The sequence below is a fragment of the Cololabis saira genome, chromosome 5, assembly GCF_033807715.1.
Source record: "Cololabis saira isolate AMF1-May2022 chromosome 5, fColSai1.1, whole genome shotgun sequence".
NCBI lineage: Eukaryota > Metazoa > Chordata > Actinopteri > Beloniformes > Belonidae > Cololabis > Cololabis saira.
Genome location: NC_084591.1, coordinates 50178118 through 50198573, shown reverse-complemented (window position 1 = coordinate 50198573; position 20456 = coordinate 50178118). Strand labels below are relative to the sequence as shown.

Genomic DNA, 20456 nt, shown 5'->3' with positions numbered 1-20456 from the left:
CAACATGTCGGGGGACAGGACGGAGACAGGCCAACATGTCGGGGGACAGGACGGAGACAGGCCAACATGTGGGGGGACAGGACGGAGACAGGCCAACATGTCGGGGGACAGGACGGAGACAGGCCAACATGTGGGGGGACAGGGCGGAGACAGGCCAACATGTGGGGGGACAGGACGGAGACAGGCCAACATGTCGGGGGACAGGACGGAGACAGGCCAACATGTTGGGGGACAGGGCGGAGACAGGCCAACATGTCGGGGGACAGGACGGAGACAGGCCAACATGTCGGGGGACAGGGCGGAGCCAGGCCAACATGTCGGGGGACAGGACGGAGACAGGCCAACATGTCGGGGGACAGGACGGAGACAGGCGGACAGGTTGGGGACAGGAATGGTCGGCAACAGCTGACGAGTCCAGGAAAAACCGCTGGAAAGTCAGGAATGATACGAGAACAATCTGGCAGTGACTGGCTGGGAGTAGAATGCATAAGTAGATTAGAAGGATGGAGAAACCATAGTGACATGAGGAGATAGAGCTGCAGGGGAGGGAGGCAGGTATGGAGCTGGCAGTAGGCGAGGCTTTCAAGCTAAGCTGCAGAACTGGAGGAGATTATATATATATATATATATATATATATATATATATATATATATATATATATATTAGGGGTGTAACGGTACACAAAAATCTCGGTTCGGTACGTACCTCGGTTTGGAGGTCACGGTTCGGTTAATTTTCGGTACAGTAAGAAAACAAAATGCAAAATATAAACGTGCTAGTTGTTTATTACACACACACAAAATAACATTGGCTCTACGTGTGCCGGCACTAGGACCCCGCGGACGCATGGTGTGTCGTCGGGCTGTGTTTTGCTTCATGCTTCTCTGCAGCATCACATGCAAACACAAACACACGTACCTGGCAGAAACATTTCTTTATATAATGTTGTCTGTCGCCCGCAATATTTTTTCTTTTTTTGGCCGGCACCATAGTTGGCTGGCTACAAACTCTATACATCCCATAATGTATAATAATATGCCCGCGCTCTCAGCAGCGGTACTCGCATCGTTAAGGCTGATTTATGGTGCCGCGTTACACCAACGCAGATCCTACGGCGTAGGGTACGCAGCGAGCGGCCTTACGGTGCACGTCGCAGCGTACCCTACGGCGTAGGCTCTACGCCGATTTAACGCCGAACCATAATTCAGGCTTTACTAGGCAACGAAGCAGGTTGACTCACGTTGCAGAACAGCGCTGCAGAGGCGCTCATAAACGTAAATGATCATTGTTTTTTTTTTTTTAGGCCTGGCGGGGGTCTCGTTGGCCTGGCGGCCCTGCCAGGCCTAAACAATGGTAAGGGAAACACTGGACTTGTCACAATTATGTGCTTAGCTCTTTAGTTCTTCATTAGTTAGTGCTTTTTTCTTTAATCTTAATACTTTCTCTGTGTGAGCGCAACTGCCTATGCAGTGCAGCTGCAGCAGCGCTCTACGCCTCCGTTCCGAACCGAACACGCTATACTGAACGGTTCAATACAAATACATGTACCGTTACACCCCTAATATATATACAATATATATATATATATATATATGGATTGCACTTTTACGATGCTTGGTTACAGCTTTATTTCCGCGTAGATAAGAGTGAGTTTGATCCTTAACCAGGTCGGTCCTGGATCAACATCAACATCATCGTTGGTGAAGCTGCAGTCTGTCTGTGGTGAACACTGATACATACCAGGTAGTAGGGAACTTGGTCATATTATTTAAACTCTGTTTTGTGATTAATAAGCACTGTTTTTAATTATTTTGCATTGGATCGATGTAGCAAAATAAAATAGTTCAGACCATCCAGCTCCTCAACCCTCAGTTACATGAGCAGAGTTCAGTTAAAAACATTTAGTTCAGGTAAAAACAGCAGTCAAATCAGCAAAAATGTCATTTTGCTGGATGAAATATATTAATTCCTGATAAAATAAGTGTGTTAGTGCACAGCTATGCTCATGTACGCATGTGAATGAGTGTAGGTTTGTGTGTACACGAAAGTACAATCTGCATTGAGGCTTCTCGCTTCGGGAATCCCGGTCTGTGATTGGACGCTGCCTCGGCGTCGCTGCTGCTCATTTGCATAAAGTTAAGATTCTCTCAACTTCAAACTGGTGGCGGCCCCAGCCCCACCCAGCTGCTGTCTGTTTAATGAGAGGCAGACTGAAGAGGAGACACATGAATTTGCAAGGAAGTTCACGAGAAACAGTAAAATAAAGTTTCTGCAATCTGCTTCTAATTTATATGTAAATAATGATAACTGAAAAAAATCATATACAGGCTAAAACTGCAAAGAAAAACACAAAAAATTGAATGTAAAGTGCAGATACAGAGGAAAGGCGGTGCCACAAGCCACTAATTGTGTAGTTGAGACATGTAACAGACAACAGATTTACAACAGTTACAACAGTAATTTACAACAGATTTTACACCCCCAAATCAGAAAAAGATGGGATGAAAGGCGATATTGCAAACAAGAAAAAATGAATGCTGTGATTCTGAAATTAACCATGTTTTTTTTTTGTCTTCAGCTTTTGAAGTTTTGCATTTCAGAGCTGCGACACTTTCAAAATTATTTTTTTAATGCTCTATGATTTTGACATTGTGACGTTCTGTCTCACGATATCTCCCCCTATCCCTCGTACACGGTCAGCTCTGGCCAGCACCACCCTCATCTACCGCCATTATCCTCTTTAAGATGGACTGAATGTGGTTTTACGTTGTCTCGTTGAAAAATGTACAGGCATCACTGGGAAATATGTGGTGGAATATGTGGCATATGTAAGTGATTTTTTGCTTTGATTCTGCCATTGAGTCATGAGTGCAAATGACTCTTTTGACGGGCACTGGTACAGTCCACTCCCATCACGGTGTCTGGTTCGTGTCCTTGTTTCTGATAGCAGCTTTCATTTTGGTCCAGAGGACATTTTGCCCAGTTCTTGAGAAAAAGCTCTTTTATCGTATTCCACCTCACCACAGTACAAGTTTCCAGCGTGATGATCCGTGGCAGATGCCTCCCGGCCCAGACACATCGACGCTGCGTCTGGGCAAAGTTCGCATAAGGGTTCATTTTTTGCATATGACAGTTTCAAATGGTATTTGTGAATGCAGCTCTGTCTTGTTTTCAAGTATTCACTTGCCCATGTGGTCGTATCCACATATTACCAAAAACGAAATCGTTGTAGGCCCGAAATAAAAAATGAAATAAAGTAAATTGCTGTATATAAACAAATAACCTAGAACCGGATAAATCTGTCAATTAGCAAGATGAGATTGTAGGACAGTTATACCCATAAAAAGAAAGATAGTGGTCAATAGATACACCGGCCCCCGCAGCGCTACCTTGTCTCAATTTCAGAATTGTCATGTTATGGAAATACACACAGTTTTCAAAGAAATAATAGTGTAAGAACATTTAAAACATAGTCTTAGAACTTTTAAAAATCACTCTTTATTGTTAACATTGCATATCATGCAGTTGTGCTCTTATGTGATGTATTATATTGTATGATCTTTCTTACATAGAATGTTGAGAAGATATGTTTGTAAATGAAAACAGTAGTTTAGTAGACATTATCAATGGATTTAGGATTATTCTTTTTCTATAAAATTGTTGCTAGTGAATTATTATTTTTTTTTATTGAACACAATTTATAAACAAGAAAAACACATTTTATACAAACTGTTTGTAGAGGGATGGCAGCACGGTGGCTTAGTGGTTAGCACTGTTGCCTCACAGCAAGAAGGTCCCCGGTTCGACTCCCAGGCCCGGCAGGGGCCTTTCTGTGTGGAGTTTGCATGTTCTCCCCGTGCTTGCGTGGGTTTTCTCCGGGTACTCCGGCTTCCTCCCACAGTCCAAAAACATGCATATTAGGTTCATTGGTGATTCTAAATTGCCCGTAGGTGTGAGCGTGAGTGTGATTGTGAGCATGTGTGTCTATATGTGGCTAACAGTCTAACAGTCTAACAGTGTGTCTATATGTGGCCCTGCGATGGACTGGTGACCTGTCCAGGGTGTAACCCCCGCCTCTCACCTAAAATGAGCTGGGATAGGCTCCAGCAGACCCCCGTGACCCCGCAAGGGATAAAGCGGGTAAGATAATGAATGAATGAATGAATGAATGTTTGTAGAGGAAATATAATAAAAGGAAATAGAACATTTTGGGAGGTATCATGAACAAGAGACATAAACAAAAATAAGATAGACAAGTAAAGTTAATAACAAAGGAACAGTAAGTCATTTTAAAGCAAATAGCATCGACATTTCAGAAGAGACTTAAAATAAAACATACTTTGATATATCGGTTAATACTTTTTTTGCAGTTATTTGACTTAATATTTTTTATAGAAACAAAAAAAACTTTGAAATCATTTAAAAAACATTGGAAATAGGGATTGCTAGTGAAATTTAGCGTCCAATAACATTTTTCTTTCATTTAAATTTGAAATTCTTCTTCTTCTTCTTTTTTTTTCTCAGCAGGAAGTGACGTGTGTGTGCTATTTTTTTTTCTCATTGATTTTACAAAAAAGCAAGGCACATTATACATTCCAAAAGAACATTTTCATCAAAGAACACGGAGCGACCAATGAGTAAAACAAAACAAAGAAGCTATACAGCGAAAAAGAAAGAAAAGGAATAAACAAACAAAACAAAAAAAAAAAAAAAAAAAAAACGCAGTGGGTACAAAGATACTTCTGAAGATTTCTCTTCCTGAAGTAAGAAAAAAGTATCAAAATGTGTCTTTGGTTTGTCTAGTGGTTTGACTATTTTGCTAGTTTTTTTAATTTTAGTGAAAATTCTTTTGTTATTTATTTTTTTCTTACCCCATTGGCAGAGTTACTTTTGCTTAATATGATTTGACTACATTTAAGAGTATAAAGCTACTTTCACATAGAACCCGGCAACACCGCCGGGGTGGCGCAGACTCGGCGCAGAGTCGGCGCAGGTGGAGCAGAGTCGGTGGCGAGTGGGCGCAGACTCGGCGCAGGACAGCGCTCATATTCGTTGCAAGTTGCTTGGCGACCGAAAAAAGTTTTTTTCCGTCTGGCGCCGTTTTCCCATTCATTGTGTATGTGCTGCCGCTGCGCAAGGGCGCAGGGCTTTGCACCGAGGTCGGCGGCACGCAACAGGGCGCACGCCGCCCGGTTGCCGCCGGGTTGCCGCCGGGTTGCCGCCGGGTTGCCGTCGCAGCAAGAGCGCAAGACGACGCAAGACGGCCCATGCTGCCGCTGCGAATTGATTGGAGCTTAACCAGCGAATTTCGGGAGCAGGACCACGCCTCAACCATGCCTCCTCCGGCACCACGCCTCTTCCGGCACCACGCCTCTTCCGGCAAACCTTCAAATACTAGCCTAACCCTCAGTTCCTCTTCGCTCTCGTTCTCTGCAGCACGTTCGCTCTCGTTCTCCGAACCAGAACCGCAAGCACGACAACACTACTACACGCTCGTATCTTAGATCGTTACTCACCCATTCAGGCATGAATCCCGTGTCGTTATCGCCATCGGATGACAACCGTTTGCAGGGGACCACCAGCAAACGCCAGCTGATCAAGATCCGGAGGAGAAAAAACTTTTCAGCCGTCGCCATGCCTGAAGCGCCGCAGGTGCGCAATCCGCCGGTCCCGGCGGGGTCCCCGACGGCCGGCATGGATCTCGTGTCGTTATCGCCATCAGACAATGATCTGTTTGCAGGGTACCACCAGCAAACACCAGCTGATCGGGATCCGGAGGAGGAAAACTCTTCAGCCGTCGCCGTGCCTGAAGCGCCGCTCTTCCGGGCCCCCACGGCCGCCCGGGGAGCCGGTCAAGCTCCGTATCCTCTGTGATCCACATCCCGTCCGGTTCACCTCTCCTGAACATCCGGGATCGTCGCCGCAGATCTCCGACTCCTCTCCTGTGTCTCCTCGCCATCGACCCGACAGCGCAGGTTGCGCAATCCGCCGCCCCCCCCCACCACCGGGGGTGCCGCGCCGCGAGACCGAGCCGCCCCATCCGCCCCGGTGTCCCGCCAAAGAGCCCGCCGACCTCCGACGTCAGCTGCCGCTCTGGCGGCGGTTATTCCTCCGGAACGCACGTGTTTCCCAAACCCTTTTTTCTTTTCCCTCAGCCACCTGCGGAGCTCGCTGTCAACCCCGCTCCAGCGACACACACCCAGAAACGAGTGGTCCATCCCGTCCGGTTCATCTCTCATGAACTTCCGGGATCGCGGCAGCCCGCCCGCAGGTGCCCTCCCCGTCCCCTGGACCGCCTCCGTCATCGGCGGGGACGCGGGCAATCCCTCGCCGTTGACCCAACAGCGCAGGCTGCGCAATCCCCGGCGGTCTCGCCACGCCCCGGCGGGGGGGCCAGACGGCCCGCCTTCTATAGGTGTTTCGGGCTGGACTGTCGCCACCCTCCATAGGGCCACTGACTAGTGGAGGAGTCCCTTTTCACCGCGTGGACAAAAAAAAAAAAAAAAAAAACTTCTCAACCATCTCATGCCAGCCTGCCATGCCCACAGCCCCGCCGACGCCTGCTCTATTCCGGATGACGTCATCACGGCAACTCCGACGGCGCGCCGTGACGTCGACCCCCAGGTCTCGCACTCAGAAGATTTTTCCAGTGGCCAGCCGCGGTACTGCAGCGACCCAGCCGGGGTTGCTAGCACCGGGTTGCTAGCTCCCCCCTCAGCCCACCTCCAGCAAGTACAGCAGCGATCCAGCCGGGGTTGCTAGCACCGGGTTGCTAGCAACCCCCGCTATGCTCATTCAGCAGCCTCAACCGCCAGCGCTAGAAGGGGCTCTTGGCACCGGGTTGCCAGGATCCTCTGCTTCCCAGCTCCATCAGTCCCAGCAGGTTACCTCGGTTGGGGGCCACCGGCATCGGGGTTGGTGCCTGGCCTCCCTCCCACCGCATTTCGGCCCGGTTTTCTTCCTCGACTCATTCCGGCCCCGCGGGCAGCTGCTCGTTTCGCCCTGTCCGCGGCAGGTCCCGCCGCCCGTCATCCCAACGCTTTCGCTTCCCGCACTTCTCCGGTTCCGGCCAAACCTGCACAAACAAACCTACAACAGCTAACTTCGGGGCCGGGGTAACTAGCACCGGGTTGCTAGCCCCCCCCAGCCCACCTCCAGCACCTAATCCACCTCCAGCACCTACAACAGCTAACTTCAGCCAGGGTTACTGGCACCGGGATGCCCATGCCCCCCTCAGCCCACCTCCATCAACTACAGCCACTAGATCCGGCCAGGGTTTCTGGCACCCTCTCTCATCGCCACCCGCTTCCGGCCTGGTGTACTTCAGCGTCCGCTGGCGAGGTGCATACTACTTGCAGTCAGGCTCACCTTCGGCTGCAAGAACAGCCCCTAACTTTTCGACACCTTCAGAGGCCCTCTGCTGGATCCTCTCCAAACAACCACGGCATTCCTTCCTCGTCCATCTCTTGAATGATTTCCTCATCGTTACCCCTCTCTCATCGCCACCTGCTTCCGGCCTGGTCACCCTGACTTCCGTTTTCTCCGAACTCGGGGTTCCATTGTCCGCTGAGAAAACGGTGGGCCCCTCCACTTCCCTCGAATTCCTCGGTATCACTCTCGATACGGATCTGTTTCAGACTTCTCTTCCAACCGAAAAGCTCAACCTTATCGGTCTTCTTATTTCCTCTTAGCCCCAGGCTGCACCAAACGCCAACTCCTCTCCCTCCTGGGCCACCTCAATTTTGCCCTGCGCATTATTCCCCAAGTGCGGGCCTTCATCTCCCACTTGCCGTCCATCACTTCCGCTGTTCCATCTCTCTTGTCCCCCATCTCCCCAGACAACTCGAGCCGTGCCGAGCTTCGTTGTGGCTCAACCTCCTTGCCACCTGGAAGGGGATCACTTTCTTCATGATGACCAACTGGCTCACCCCCACGACATCAATCTATACACTGATGCTGCTCCTTCAATCGGTTTTGGGGGCTTTTACGATGGCAGATGGTTCGCAGCAGGATGGCCCTCAGAGCGTGCAAACGAATACCACAACGTATCGCCCGAACCATAGATCATCATCGTCATTGCCATCGTCATTGCCATCATCTTTGGCATCGTCATTAGCATCGTCATCGGCATCGTCATCGTTATGGTCATCGTTATCGTCATCGTTATCGTCATTGTTATCGCCTTCGTCTTCGCCATCATCATCGCCATCGTCATCGCCAATATCGTCATCGCTATCATCATTCATCGCCATCATCATCGGCATCGTCTTCGCCACCATCATCGCCATCATCTTCATATCGATAAGTATCGTCATAATCAATAAAGGACGCTCCAACTCCACATCCATCATGCCATTCATGCGCCGTCTAGTCTGGCACTCAGCCATACATCAATTTATCCTCCGTGCAGCACATGTCCCCGGTCACTCCACCACCATCACCGACTCTCTTTCTCGTTTCTCATCCCCGAAGACCAATCACCCCTGAATACTTCAAGACCCTGGCCAACCACTTGTCTTTCCGGAAAACACAGAGCACATCTTCGACAGATCCTTGCGTCCGAGTCAGGACAGCCGTCACCGGTTTCTGGTTTCACCATCGCTTCCGTCATATACTCTCCTTATCTGGCATCTCTCCAACGCACTACTCCGGTAACTGGAGTAACCTTAGGATCGGAGCCGCCACTTCAGCCTCCCGCCACGTATCCCAGAGCACCTCATACAGCTCATGGGCCGATGGTCCTCCCAACTATCATCGCTACATTCGCTCAGATCTTAGCGACCTCAGATCCGCTCAGTCTCATCTCCTTAAATAATCCACGGTTTTGGGGGTTCGTCGTTGCCCGGGCGCTGCGGCGGATTCCCTACCAGCTTCCCCACAACGCTTCGACCGATCCATAGATCATCATCATCGTCATTGTCATCGTCATCGCCATTATCATCACCATCGTCATCGTCATCGTTATCATCTTCGTATCAATAAATCATTTAAACATATCCTGTTGATGGCGTGGTCCTTGCTAGTGAATTGGAGCTTAACCAGCGAATTTCGGGAGCAGGACCACACCTCAACCACGCCTCCTCCGAGCACCACGCCTCTTCCGGCAAACCTTCAAATACCAGCCTAACCCTCAGTTCCTCTTCGCTCTCGTTCTCTGCACCCCTCCCCCCCACCCCTTTTCTCTTCTCCTTCTTCCCTCTCTTTCTCTACCCCATAGATTCCTAGGGGGTTCGTCGTTGCCCGGGCGCTGCGGCGGATTCCCTACCAGCTTCCCCACAACGCTTCGACCGATCCATAGATCATCATCATCGTCATTGTCATCGTCATCGCCATTATCATCGTCATCGTCATCGTTATCATCTTCGTATCCTGTTGATGGCGTGGTCCTTGCTAGTGAAACATTTTTTAATCTCACCGTGCGCCCTGTGACGGCATCTCGGCGGAGGGGCGGAGGGAGAAAAAAAACTTGCAGCTTGTAGATCAGAGACGATCAAGATGGAAGAAAGAATGATCTTGGCTGTGAGTCTGTGTGAGGAGCTGTGGGATGAGACTGCAGGCCTATCGGGACATCAATAAAAAGGGACAAAAGTAGACAGAAATCTCCCAGAATTTGAACATACCTGGTGTGTTTAAAAGTGGTAGAAATGTGATATTATTTTGCTCTTTTAACAATAAAATGTTAATTTAAAATAAAATATGACATTTCCATGCCTCATATCAGGATCAACTGAATCATTTATCAATATATGGTTATGAAACTTTTTTTTGGTCGCCAAGCAACTTGCATTAAATATGTACGCGATGCACGCAGGTGCTCCCTGCTCTGCTCCCTGCTCTGCTCCGTCTCTGCGCCAAGTCTGCGTCTCACTTCAAGTTCGGCTATAGACTGGATATCCAAAAGGCGAGCGACAACAATCTATAGTCATAATTGTCATAATAATAGAAAAAAAAAAAAATAGAAAAAAGTCGCTAAGAGAGTATTTATTCTGATATCTCCTTTAGAGAGAAATACACTCATGATTGTTTAACTGACTTAATCATCTCATGTGTTTTTCAGACTGTGGAGTTTCACATCGGAGGAAAGGCAGAAAGAAGACCAGTCTGGAAACCGAGGTGGAGCCAGGCGAGTGAGCTCACTGATCGCTGATCGCTGATTCTGATCAGCCATTTTCAAATTACTATCTCCCTCGAGCTACAGGGGGAAGGGTAAAAGAACAGTTCACAATGAAAGAATATCCACATTTTTTTTCCCAAAGATACCAAAAAGAGCCAAGATTGTCTTATTGACTGGAACCCTGGCACAGCTCCATCACTGAAAGTGGACGGAAAACGTTGGCGCCGTTAAAGCGCCTCTGATCGCTTAATGAGCATATGGATTTTCTATGAAATTGAAATACGGCTCATTTTTGAGAAAACGCTTCAGTACAAAAGATTTTCCAGTTCAGCCAGTCAAGGGGCGGCTAAGATACATCTCGTTGCTGACAATTTCGGAGTATTGTGGCGTTACTCTGGTATTTAGTTATGTAAGAGATCTGTTCATCTTCTCACATATTAACAAAAGTGATGTATGATCTATACATTATTTTTCTAAGATGGATTATTTAAGAAGCAGCTACTTAATCTTTGTCAGCAAAGGTCACCTGAAGGTGTTGGCTTTGCTGACTCTTTGTCATTAAAAATGGGTTGATGTGAATCTGCACGGTTCACTCTGGGGACTAACATGAGAGACTTCACCTCACTTTATACCATAGCCAAGCAACTCTTGTACAAACTGCCTTTTTCAGCTATCAAACATCATTTTAAACATTTTTACAAGTGTGCTCATTGTTTGTCATATTCCATTTGTGTTTAATTTTTTTTAGGTAAACAAAAAAAGTGTGTAGTAAATGGTGATGGATTGCAAAAATTGTGATTTACAGTATGAGCATGTTGGAAATGCATGCATGACTGGACGAAATCTGAACCTCCTGGTTTTCCACATGTTGTCAGGAAAAGGACGTGTTAGGAGGTTCTTCTTAACAATCCGTTTCACTCCAACCTATTCTGCCTGAGATTTCACTTTGAAGGATGCCAGTTTTACCAGGTTTTCTGTTTCTGTTTGGCCTCTTGATACGGCTCTTTTTTGTTTCTGTTGGGTTTTTTTTTTTATCTGTTTTTCTTTTTTAAATTTAAATTCCGCCAAGGTTTTGAGGAATAAAGACAAACAACCAGGTCTATTTTGATGATCTAGGTGTAATAGAGAGGTCTGTTAGGATATCCTGCACTATAATGACAGCACCCTCCCCCCAAAGAAAAGCTTTTCCTGCAGAGGTCGCAGGTCGCTGACCTGACCCCCACTCTCATGTCATGGTGGAACAAGCCTAGCAACGAATCATCCGGGGCACCCTAAGGATCTGCTGCCAACATTCCTGGGCCAGACGCTGCAGGAAACTGCTGGATGTTTTTAATAATGTAACTGCAAAGTTGAGTGTGTGTAAGATGGTACTCACCCGCATGGATTTCAGCTGCCAACATTCCTTTTCAACTGGGTGTCTTTATGCATCGCCCGACTAAGTTATGGGTCATTCGGTTCATTTTGCTTGCAGCGCTTGGGCTGAAAGATGAGGAAAGTTTGAAGCGTTGAAGCAGCAGGGGGATAACATACTAAACTTGCGTGTCTTCTGTAAAAATCATCTGGAGAGGGAAAAAAAACTAGCAGGGGGGCGGTTGGGGTGGTTTGGGTGGTTGGATGGAGTATCTCTCTACCGTCGTCAAAATGAAAGCAGTGGGAAGCCGTCAACAGTTGCCTGTGCAGGACACGCACAGGAATTACAGTTTATGTTTGAGAAATCTGACCTGTGAAAGATCAAGTGTTCACACCAAGTGGACACCGGGGATCGTGTTTAGGAGGCAACATGCAGTTCACAACTCTACTCACAGAAAAACAGAAAAGTGCACACTCTTTCTCTTTTCTCTAATTTTGAAGGTCATGTCATAGTACAAATCATCTGGATGTTGGGAGGTGTTAAAATGAGGTAAGTACAGTACAACCTTATGGTGCTTTTCCACTAGTACCTACTCAGCTCGACTCTCCTCCACTCGGTTTGGTTCTTCTCCACCAGGGGTCTAACGTACCGAGTAGATACTTTTCTGTATCTATTCTGCTGAGGTTCTAAGCTGCTGAGTCGGCTGTATCTGACAGCATCACACTACAGGCCACCGATTGGTCGGGGGGTTGGAGTCAGACGTCTGAGTCAGGATGTGACATCAGCGACGGTGGTTTCTGGTTCATTTTATTCAACCAGCAACGGCAGCAGAAGTCTGTTCTGGTCCAACTCTGAGGTGCAGATGTTCATAAACCTGATGCTGAGGAGAGAATTAAAAAGGGATCTAGACGGAGATAAGGAACGATCAGATCTACCAGGAGATATGTCTCTTCATTGCTGCTCACGGCTCCAGCTGACTTTTCAGCAGCGCAGAGACAAACTAACAAAAAAAAAGCGTCACCGCTTGAAACTTCTCTCTCTATCATTTTCTAACTTGATATGGAACACAAGCCACAGACCCAGCAGCACATCTATCATCTCCTCCAGGTTCCTCTTCTTCTCCTCCGAAGAAGACAACAACACTAAAGATGTATCTTTAGTGTTGTTGTCTTCTTCGTTTAGATAGATAGAGAAATTGAGAGCGTGATCAAGCAAGACTAGTCTAGTTCTGTGTCATGAAATGCTTTCTAAGCCCAGGCCTGTATCCATCCATCCATCCATCCATCCATCCATCCATCCATCCATCCATCCATTTTACTGCGTTTTCGGGCCTATTGACTACATTCATGTGGACGCACTCATGTACTGACACACGTGTGTCTTTATGATGAAGGTTTTTGAAATATAAGTGTTTTGTCTTGGTGTGGATAAAGCCTGAGTCTTATCTCCACCACTTCACACAGACTGATTGTTATTTCAATAAAATAGGCACCAATTCATACTTGTCTGCAATTATTTTTGACATAACAATAATCTAGTCTCATTTGTTGAGTTGGTTTCTATTCATCTACTTCTAAGACTTGAGTTGAAAGTGTTGTTTGTCTTTGGGTCATATTTCTAGAGAAATGTCTGGAATAGATTTTATGACAGTCTTTTTAAAAATAATGACTTGAGAGGCAGTAAGCTTAGGCAAGAAACGTCTCCTCATCTAACATAAAATATCTATGAATAGGTTAATTCCATCAGATTCTGTCACTTATTGGACGATGGTAAACCATTTTGACAGAAGAAGTTTTTCAATGAAGGATATAAAGTTACACCATAGCCCTGTTTCTTGATAAAGCTTTGCAACATCAGTTGTGTGAGATGCACGTGTACCTTTTGGCTACTAAAATATACTGTTTCTGATATTAAAAAAAAAATGACTTTGCGTTTCTCAACCAGTCAGGAGAGAAGATTTTTTTTTCATTATGCACTTAGAGAAAAAAGTGGAAATGTCGAGAAAAAAATCGAAATGTCGAGATTAATGTTGAAGTGCAATTTCGAGAAAAAAGAATACAAGAATTGGCTTTACGATATTGATTTGAAACACATATCACACATATGCAGTTGCATAAGTTCAGAAACGTCCCCTTAACGTTCCACTCCAAGGGTATAGGTTAGTTAGTTAGTTAGTTACGGCTGCTGCTGCTGCAGAGCTGTCAGTCGCTCTGCTAACTGGATTTGATGGAGACATTTCCACTTTATTCACCAAATTGTATTTCAACATTATTCTTGAAATTTCAACTTTTTTCTCGAAATTGTATTTCAACATTAATCTCGACATTTCGACTTTTTTCTCGAAGTGCACAAACATTTCCCTCTCAAATATTTTTTCTCCTGCATGGCCCCAATAAATCTTCTGTACAAAACTCCCAGTGCAAACAAGGAAAAACTGGTCATGTTTCAAGATTGTTATCAAGAGTAAACTTGTGTAAAAAAAAAAAAAAAATTTCATTAAATCCCATTGTAACTGATGCTCCTTTTGAATAGATCAAAAGTGAAATACAGTTCAAAGTGAGTTTAAATATAATATACAGTCAGATTCAACTAGAAATTTATTTTTTCAAATTTTGCATTACATGAATTATTATTTATTGTGCCATTTAAGTAACCTGTTACATTTATAAGATTCATATATTTGTCTAATTAAAACCTGAGTTACTCCAACAAGTGGATAAAGTAACTATTTGTGACAGATTTATGTTTGTATTCAAATTGCAGCAGCAGTTCCCCAAGTCAGTCCTGTCGTCCCGTAACGTGCACATAAAAGTCTGGGAAGTCAAAGAATAAGCACGATTTTCAGTTAATACAGAGCATTAGATTAAAACAGACATGTTCCTTTATGCAGTTAGGAGATTACAGTGTTGTGCAGAGTGGATGGTTCATGTTGGTAAATTAATAAAATCCTAAAGAATGTATTTTTATTATGTTTTATCATATGAAACTGTATAGTTATAAGTGGTTATGGTGACAATAACATAACATTCCCCACAGCTTCAAGGAAAAACATGTCTTTTGAACCTTTTTTTTAATACACGTGATATTGAATATTTATTTTATTTTTATTTTATTTTATTTTTTTTGGGGGGGGGGGTATAATGCTATGTGACAATGCTTTTATAAAAGAAATGCAAAAATAAATCAATATTTTTATCAACTACCTCTGTGCTGAGTCCACTCTTTTTCAAGTTCTGACTGTTCACATGACTATTTCAGTCCAAAGTTAATCACTTTAACCCTCTAAGATCTATTAGACTATTGAAAGATAATGTATAAATCTGTTGGGTTTTTTATAAATACAAAGGAACAGTTTTCTAGGTATTTGACATAGTATTTTTATACAGGTAAAGTTTTAACATGTATTAACAACAAACTCCAAGAGAAACAAGAAGCTTTGGAGGCGGCAAATATATCTATGACCTGCAACCCCTAACTCATTAACAAAATGTAATGCTGTTTTTTTGTTATTTAAAGTAGTGTACCTTATACACATTTTGTATTGTGTTTTCAAATACAAAACAGAAATTGAACTCAGCTTTCCAAAAAAAGGAAGGCAGGTTCTTTTTCCACAGTTGTTTTGATTTAGAGTTTTTCTCCTGTGCACTCACTAGGCATTTTGTAAATTAATAAAAATGGAAATTTTTCATCATCAAATAAAGGGGTATCTTTACAACACTCCAAGAGATTTGCACAGTGCTGTGTATTGTTTCACATACCTAATTTCTTTTCTTTTTTGCATTCATGCATTACTTTTCAGTAGGTTGGATTATTGCATCTTTACAGGCCTTAACAAGAAATCTATCAGGCAGCTGCAGCTGATCCAGAACGCTGCCGCCAGAGTCCTTACAAACACCAGGAAACTGGACCATATTACACCAGGAAACTGGACCATATTACACCAGGAACCTGGACCACATTACACCAGGAAACTGGACCATATTACACCAGGAAACTGGACCATATTACACCAGGAACCTGGACCACATTACACCAGGAAACTGGACCATATTACACCAGGAAACTGGACCATATTACACCAGGAAACTGGACCATATTACACCAGGAAACTGGACCACATTACACCAGGAAACTGGACAGCATTACACAGGGAAACTGGACCACATTACACCAGGAAACTGGACCATATTACACCAGGAAACTGGACCATATTACACCAGGAAACTGGACCATATTACACCAGGAAACTGGACAGCATTACACAGGGAAACTGGACCATATTACACCAGGAAACTGGACCATATTACACCAGGAAACTGGACCATATTACACCAGGAAACTGGACCATGTTACACCAGGAAACTGGACCATGTTACACCAGGAAACTGGACCATATTACACCAGGAAACTGGACCATGTTCCACCAGGAAACTGGACCTCATTACACCAGGAAACTGGACCATATTACACCAGGAAACTGGACCATATTACACTAGGAAACTGGAGTACATTACACCAGGAAACTGGACCATATTACACCAGGAAACTGGACCATATTACACCAGGAAACTGGACCGTATTACACCAGGAAACTGGACCATATTACACCAGGAAACTGGACCATATTACACCAGGAAACTGGACCACATTACACCAGGAAACTGGACCACATTACACCAGGAAACTGGACCACATTACACCAGGAAACTGGACCATATTACACCAGGAAACTGGACCATATTACACCAGGAAACTGGACCATATTACACCAGGAAACTGGACCATATTACACCAGGAAACTGGACCGTATTACACCAGGAAACTGGACCATATTACACCAGGAAACTGGACCATATTACACCAGGAAACTGGACCACATTACACCAGGAAACTGGGCCATGTTACACCAGGAAACTGGACCTCATTACAGGAGGAAACTGGATCACATTACACCAGGAAACTGGACCATGTTACACCAGGAAACTGGACCATATTACACCAGGAAACTGGACCATATTACACCAGGAAACTGGGCCATGTTACACCAGGAAACTGGACCTCATTACACCAGGAAACTGGACCACATTACACCAGGAAACTGGACCATATTACACCAGGAAACTGGACCATATTACACCAGAAAACTGGACCATATTACACCAGGAAACTGGACCACATTACACCAGGAAACTGGACCACATTACACCAGGAAACTGGACCACATTACACCAGGAAACTGGACCACATTACACCAGGAAACTGGACCATATTACACCAGGAAACTGGACCATATTACACCAGGAAACTGGACCACATTACACCAGGAAACTGGACCATATTACACCAGGAAACTGGACCACATTACACCAGGAAACTGGACCACATTACACCAGGAAACTGGACCACATTACACCAGGAAACTGGACCACATTACACCAGGAAACTGGACCATATTACACCAGGAAACTGGACCATATTACACCAGGAAACTGGACCACATTACACCAGGAAACTGGACCACATTACACCAGGAAACTGGACCACATTACACCAGGAAACTGGACCACATTACACCAGGAAACTGGACCACATTACACCAGGAAACTGGACCATATTACACCAGGAAACTGGACCATATTACACCAGGAAACTGGACCACATTACACCAGGAAACTGGACCATATTACACCAGGAAACTGGACCATATTACACCAGGAAACTGGACCACATTACACCAGGAAACTGGACCACATTACAGCAGGAAACTGGACCACATTACAGCAGGAAACTGGACCACAGACATTACACCAGGAAACTGGACCACATTACACCAGGAAACTGGACCATATTACAACAGGAAACTGGACCACATTACACCAGGAAACTGGACCATATTACACCAGGAAACTGGACCATATTACAACAGGAAACTGGACCACATTACACCAGGAAACTGGACCACATTACACCAGGAAACTGGACCATATTACACCAGGAAACTGGACCATATTACACCAGGAAACTGGACCACATTACACCAGGAAACTGGACCACATTACACCAGGAACCTGGACCACATTACACCAGGAAACTGGACCACATTACACCAGGAAACTGGACCATATTACACCAGGAAACTGGACCATATTACACCAGGAAACTGGACCATATTACACCAGGAAACTGGACCATATTACACCAGGAAACTGGACCACATTACAACAGGAAACTGGACCATATTACACCAGGAAACTGGACCATATTACACCAGGAAACTGGACCACATTACACCAGGAAACTGGACCACATTACAGCAGGAAACTGGACCACATTACAGCAGGAAACTGGACCACAGACATTACACCAGGAAACTGGACCACATTACACCAGGAAACTGGACCATATTACAACAGGAAACTGGACCACATTACACCAGGAAACTGGACCATATTACACCAGGAAACTGGACCATATTACAACAGGAAACTGGACCACATTACACCAGGAAACTGGACCACATTACACCAGGAAACTGGACCATATTACACCAGGAAACTGGACCATATTACACCAGGAAACTGGACCACATTACACCAGGAAACTGGACCACATTACACCAGGAACCTGGACCACATTACACCAGGAAACTGGACCACATTACACCAGGAAACTGGACCATATTACAGCAGGAAACTGGACCGTATTACACCAGGAAACTGGACCATATTACACCAGGAAACTGGACCATATTACACCAGGAAACTGGGCCATGTTACACCAGGAAACTGGACCTCATTACAGGAGGAAACTGGATCACATTACACCAGGAAACTGGACCATGTTACACCAGGAAACTGGACCATATTACACCAGGAAACTGGACCATATTACACCAGGAAACTGGACCATATTACACCAGGAAACTGGACCATATTACACCAGGAAACTGGGCCATGTTACACCAGGAAACTGGACCTCATTACACCAGGAAACTGGACCACATTACACCAGGAAACTGGACCATATTACACCAGGAAACTGGACCATATTACACCAGAAAACTGGACCATATTACACCAGGAAACTGGACCACATTACACCAGGAAACTGGACCACATTACACCAGGAAACTGGACCACATTACACCAGGAAACTGGACCACATTACACCAGGAAACTGGACCATATTACACCAGGAAACTGGACCATATTACACCAGGAAACTGGACCACATTACACCAGGAAACTGGACCATATTACACCAGGAAACTGGACCATATTACACCAGGAAACTGGACCACATTACACCAGGAAACTGGACCACATTACACCAGGAAACTGGACCACATTACACCAGGAAACTGGACCACATTACACCAGGAAACTGGACCATATTACACCAGGAAACTGGACCATATTACACCAGGAAACTGGACCACATTACACCAGGAAACTGGACCACATTACACCAGGAAACTGGACCACATTACACCAGGAAACTGGACCACATTACACCAGGAAACTGGACCACATTACACCAGGAAACTGGACCATATTACACCAGGAAACTGGACCATATTACACCAGGAAACTGGACCACATTACACCAGGAAACTGGACCATATTACACCAGGAAACTGGACCATATTACACCAGGAAACTGGACCACATTACACCAGGAAACTGGACCACATTACACCAGGAAACTGGACCACATTACAGCAGGAAACTGGACCACAGACATTACACCAGGAAACTGGACCACATTACACCAGGAAACTGGACCACATTACACCAGGAAACTGGACCACATTACAGCAGGAAACTGGACCACAGACATTACACCAGGAAACTGGACCACATTACACCAGGAAACTGGACCATATTACACCAGGAAACTGGACCATATTACAACAGGAAACTGGACCACATTACACCAGGAAACTGGACCACATTACACCAGGAAACTGGACCATATTACACCAGGAAACTGGACCATATTACACCAGGAAACTGGACCACATTACACCAGGAAACTGGACCACATTACACCAGGAACCTGGACCACATTACACCAGGAAACTGGACCACATTACACCAGGAAACTGGACCATATTACACCAGGAAACTGGACCATACTACACCAGGAAACTGGACCATATTACACCAGGAAACTGGACCATATTACACCAGGAAACTGGACCATATTACACCAGGAAACTGGACCATATTACACCAGGAAACTGGACCATATTACACCAGGAAACTGGACCACATTACACCAGGAAACTGGACCATATTACACCAGGAAACTGGACCATATTACACCAGGAAACTGGACCACATTACACCAGGAAACTGGACAGCATTACACAGGGAAACTGGACCATATTACACCAGGAAACTGGACAGCATTACACAGGGAAACTGGACCATATTACACCAGGAAACTGGACCATATTACACCAGGAAACTGGACCATATTACACCAGGAAACTGGACCATGTTACACCAGGAAACTGGACCATGTTACACCAGGAAACTGGACCATATTACACCAGGAAACTGGACCATGTTCCACCAGGAAACTGGACCTCATTACACCAGGAAACTGGACCATATTACACCAGGAAACTGGACCATATTACACCAGGAAACTGGACCATATTACAGCAGGAAACTGGACCATATTACACCAGGAAACTGGACCATATTACACTAGGAAACTGGAGTACATTACACCAGGAAACTGGACCATATTACACCAGGAAACTGGACCATATTACACCAGGAAACTGGACCGTATTACACCAGGAAACTGGACCATATTACACCAGGAAACTGGACCATATTACACCAGGAAACTGGACCACATTACACCAGGAAACTGGACCACATTACACCAGGAAACTGGACCACATTACACCAGGAAACTGGACCATATTACACCAGGAAACTGGACCATATTACACCAGGAAACTGGACCATATT

The 20456-nt window shown here is 45.3% G+C and overlaps 1 protein-coding gene across 1 annotated transcript in view; it reads left to right on the top strand.

The window, feature by feature from the left end:
- The window catches only part of il34 (interleukin 34), a 144564-nt gene extending 129968 nt beyond the window's left edge, over positions 1–14596 (top strand). Inside the window, exon 8 of the mRNA XM_061722340.1 lies at positions 10059–14596. Coding sequence (XP_061578324.1) covers positions 10059–10132 — 74 coding nt within the window. The 3' untranslated portion in view covers positions 10133–14596. The remainder of the gene's footprint in view (positions 1–10058) is intronic.
- Positions 14597–20456: the final 5860 nt, after the last annotated feature.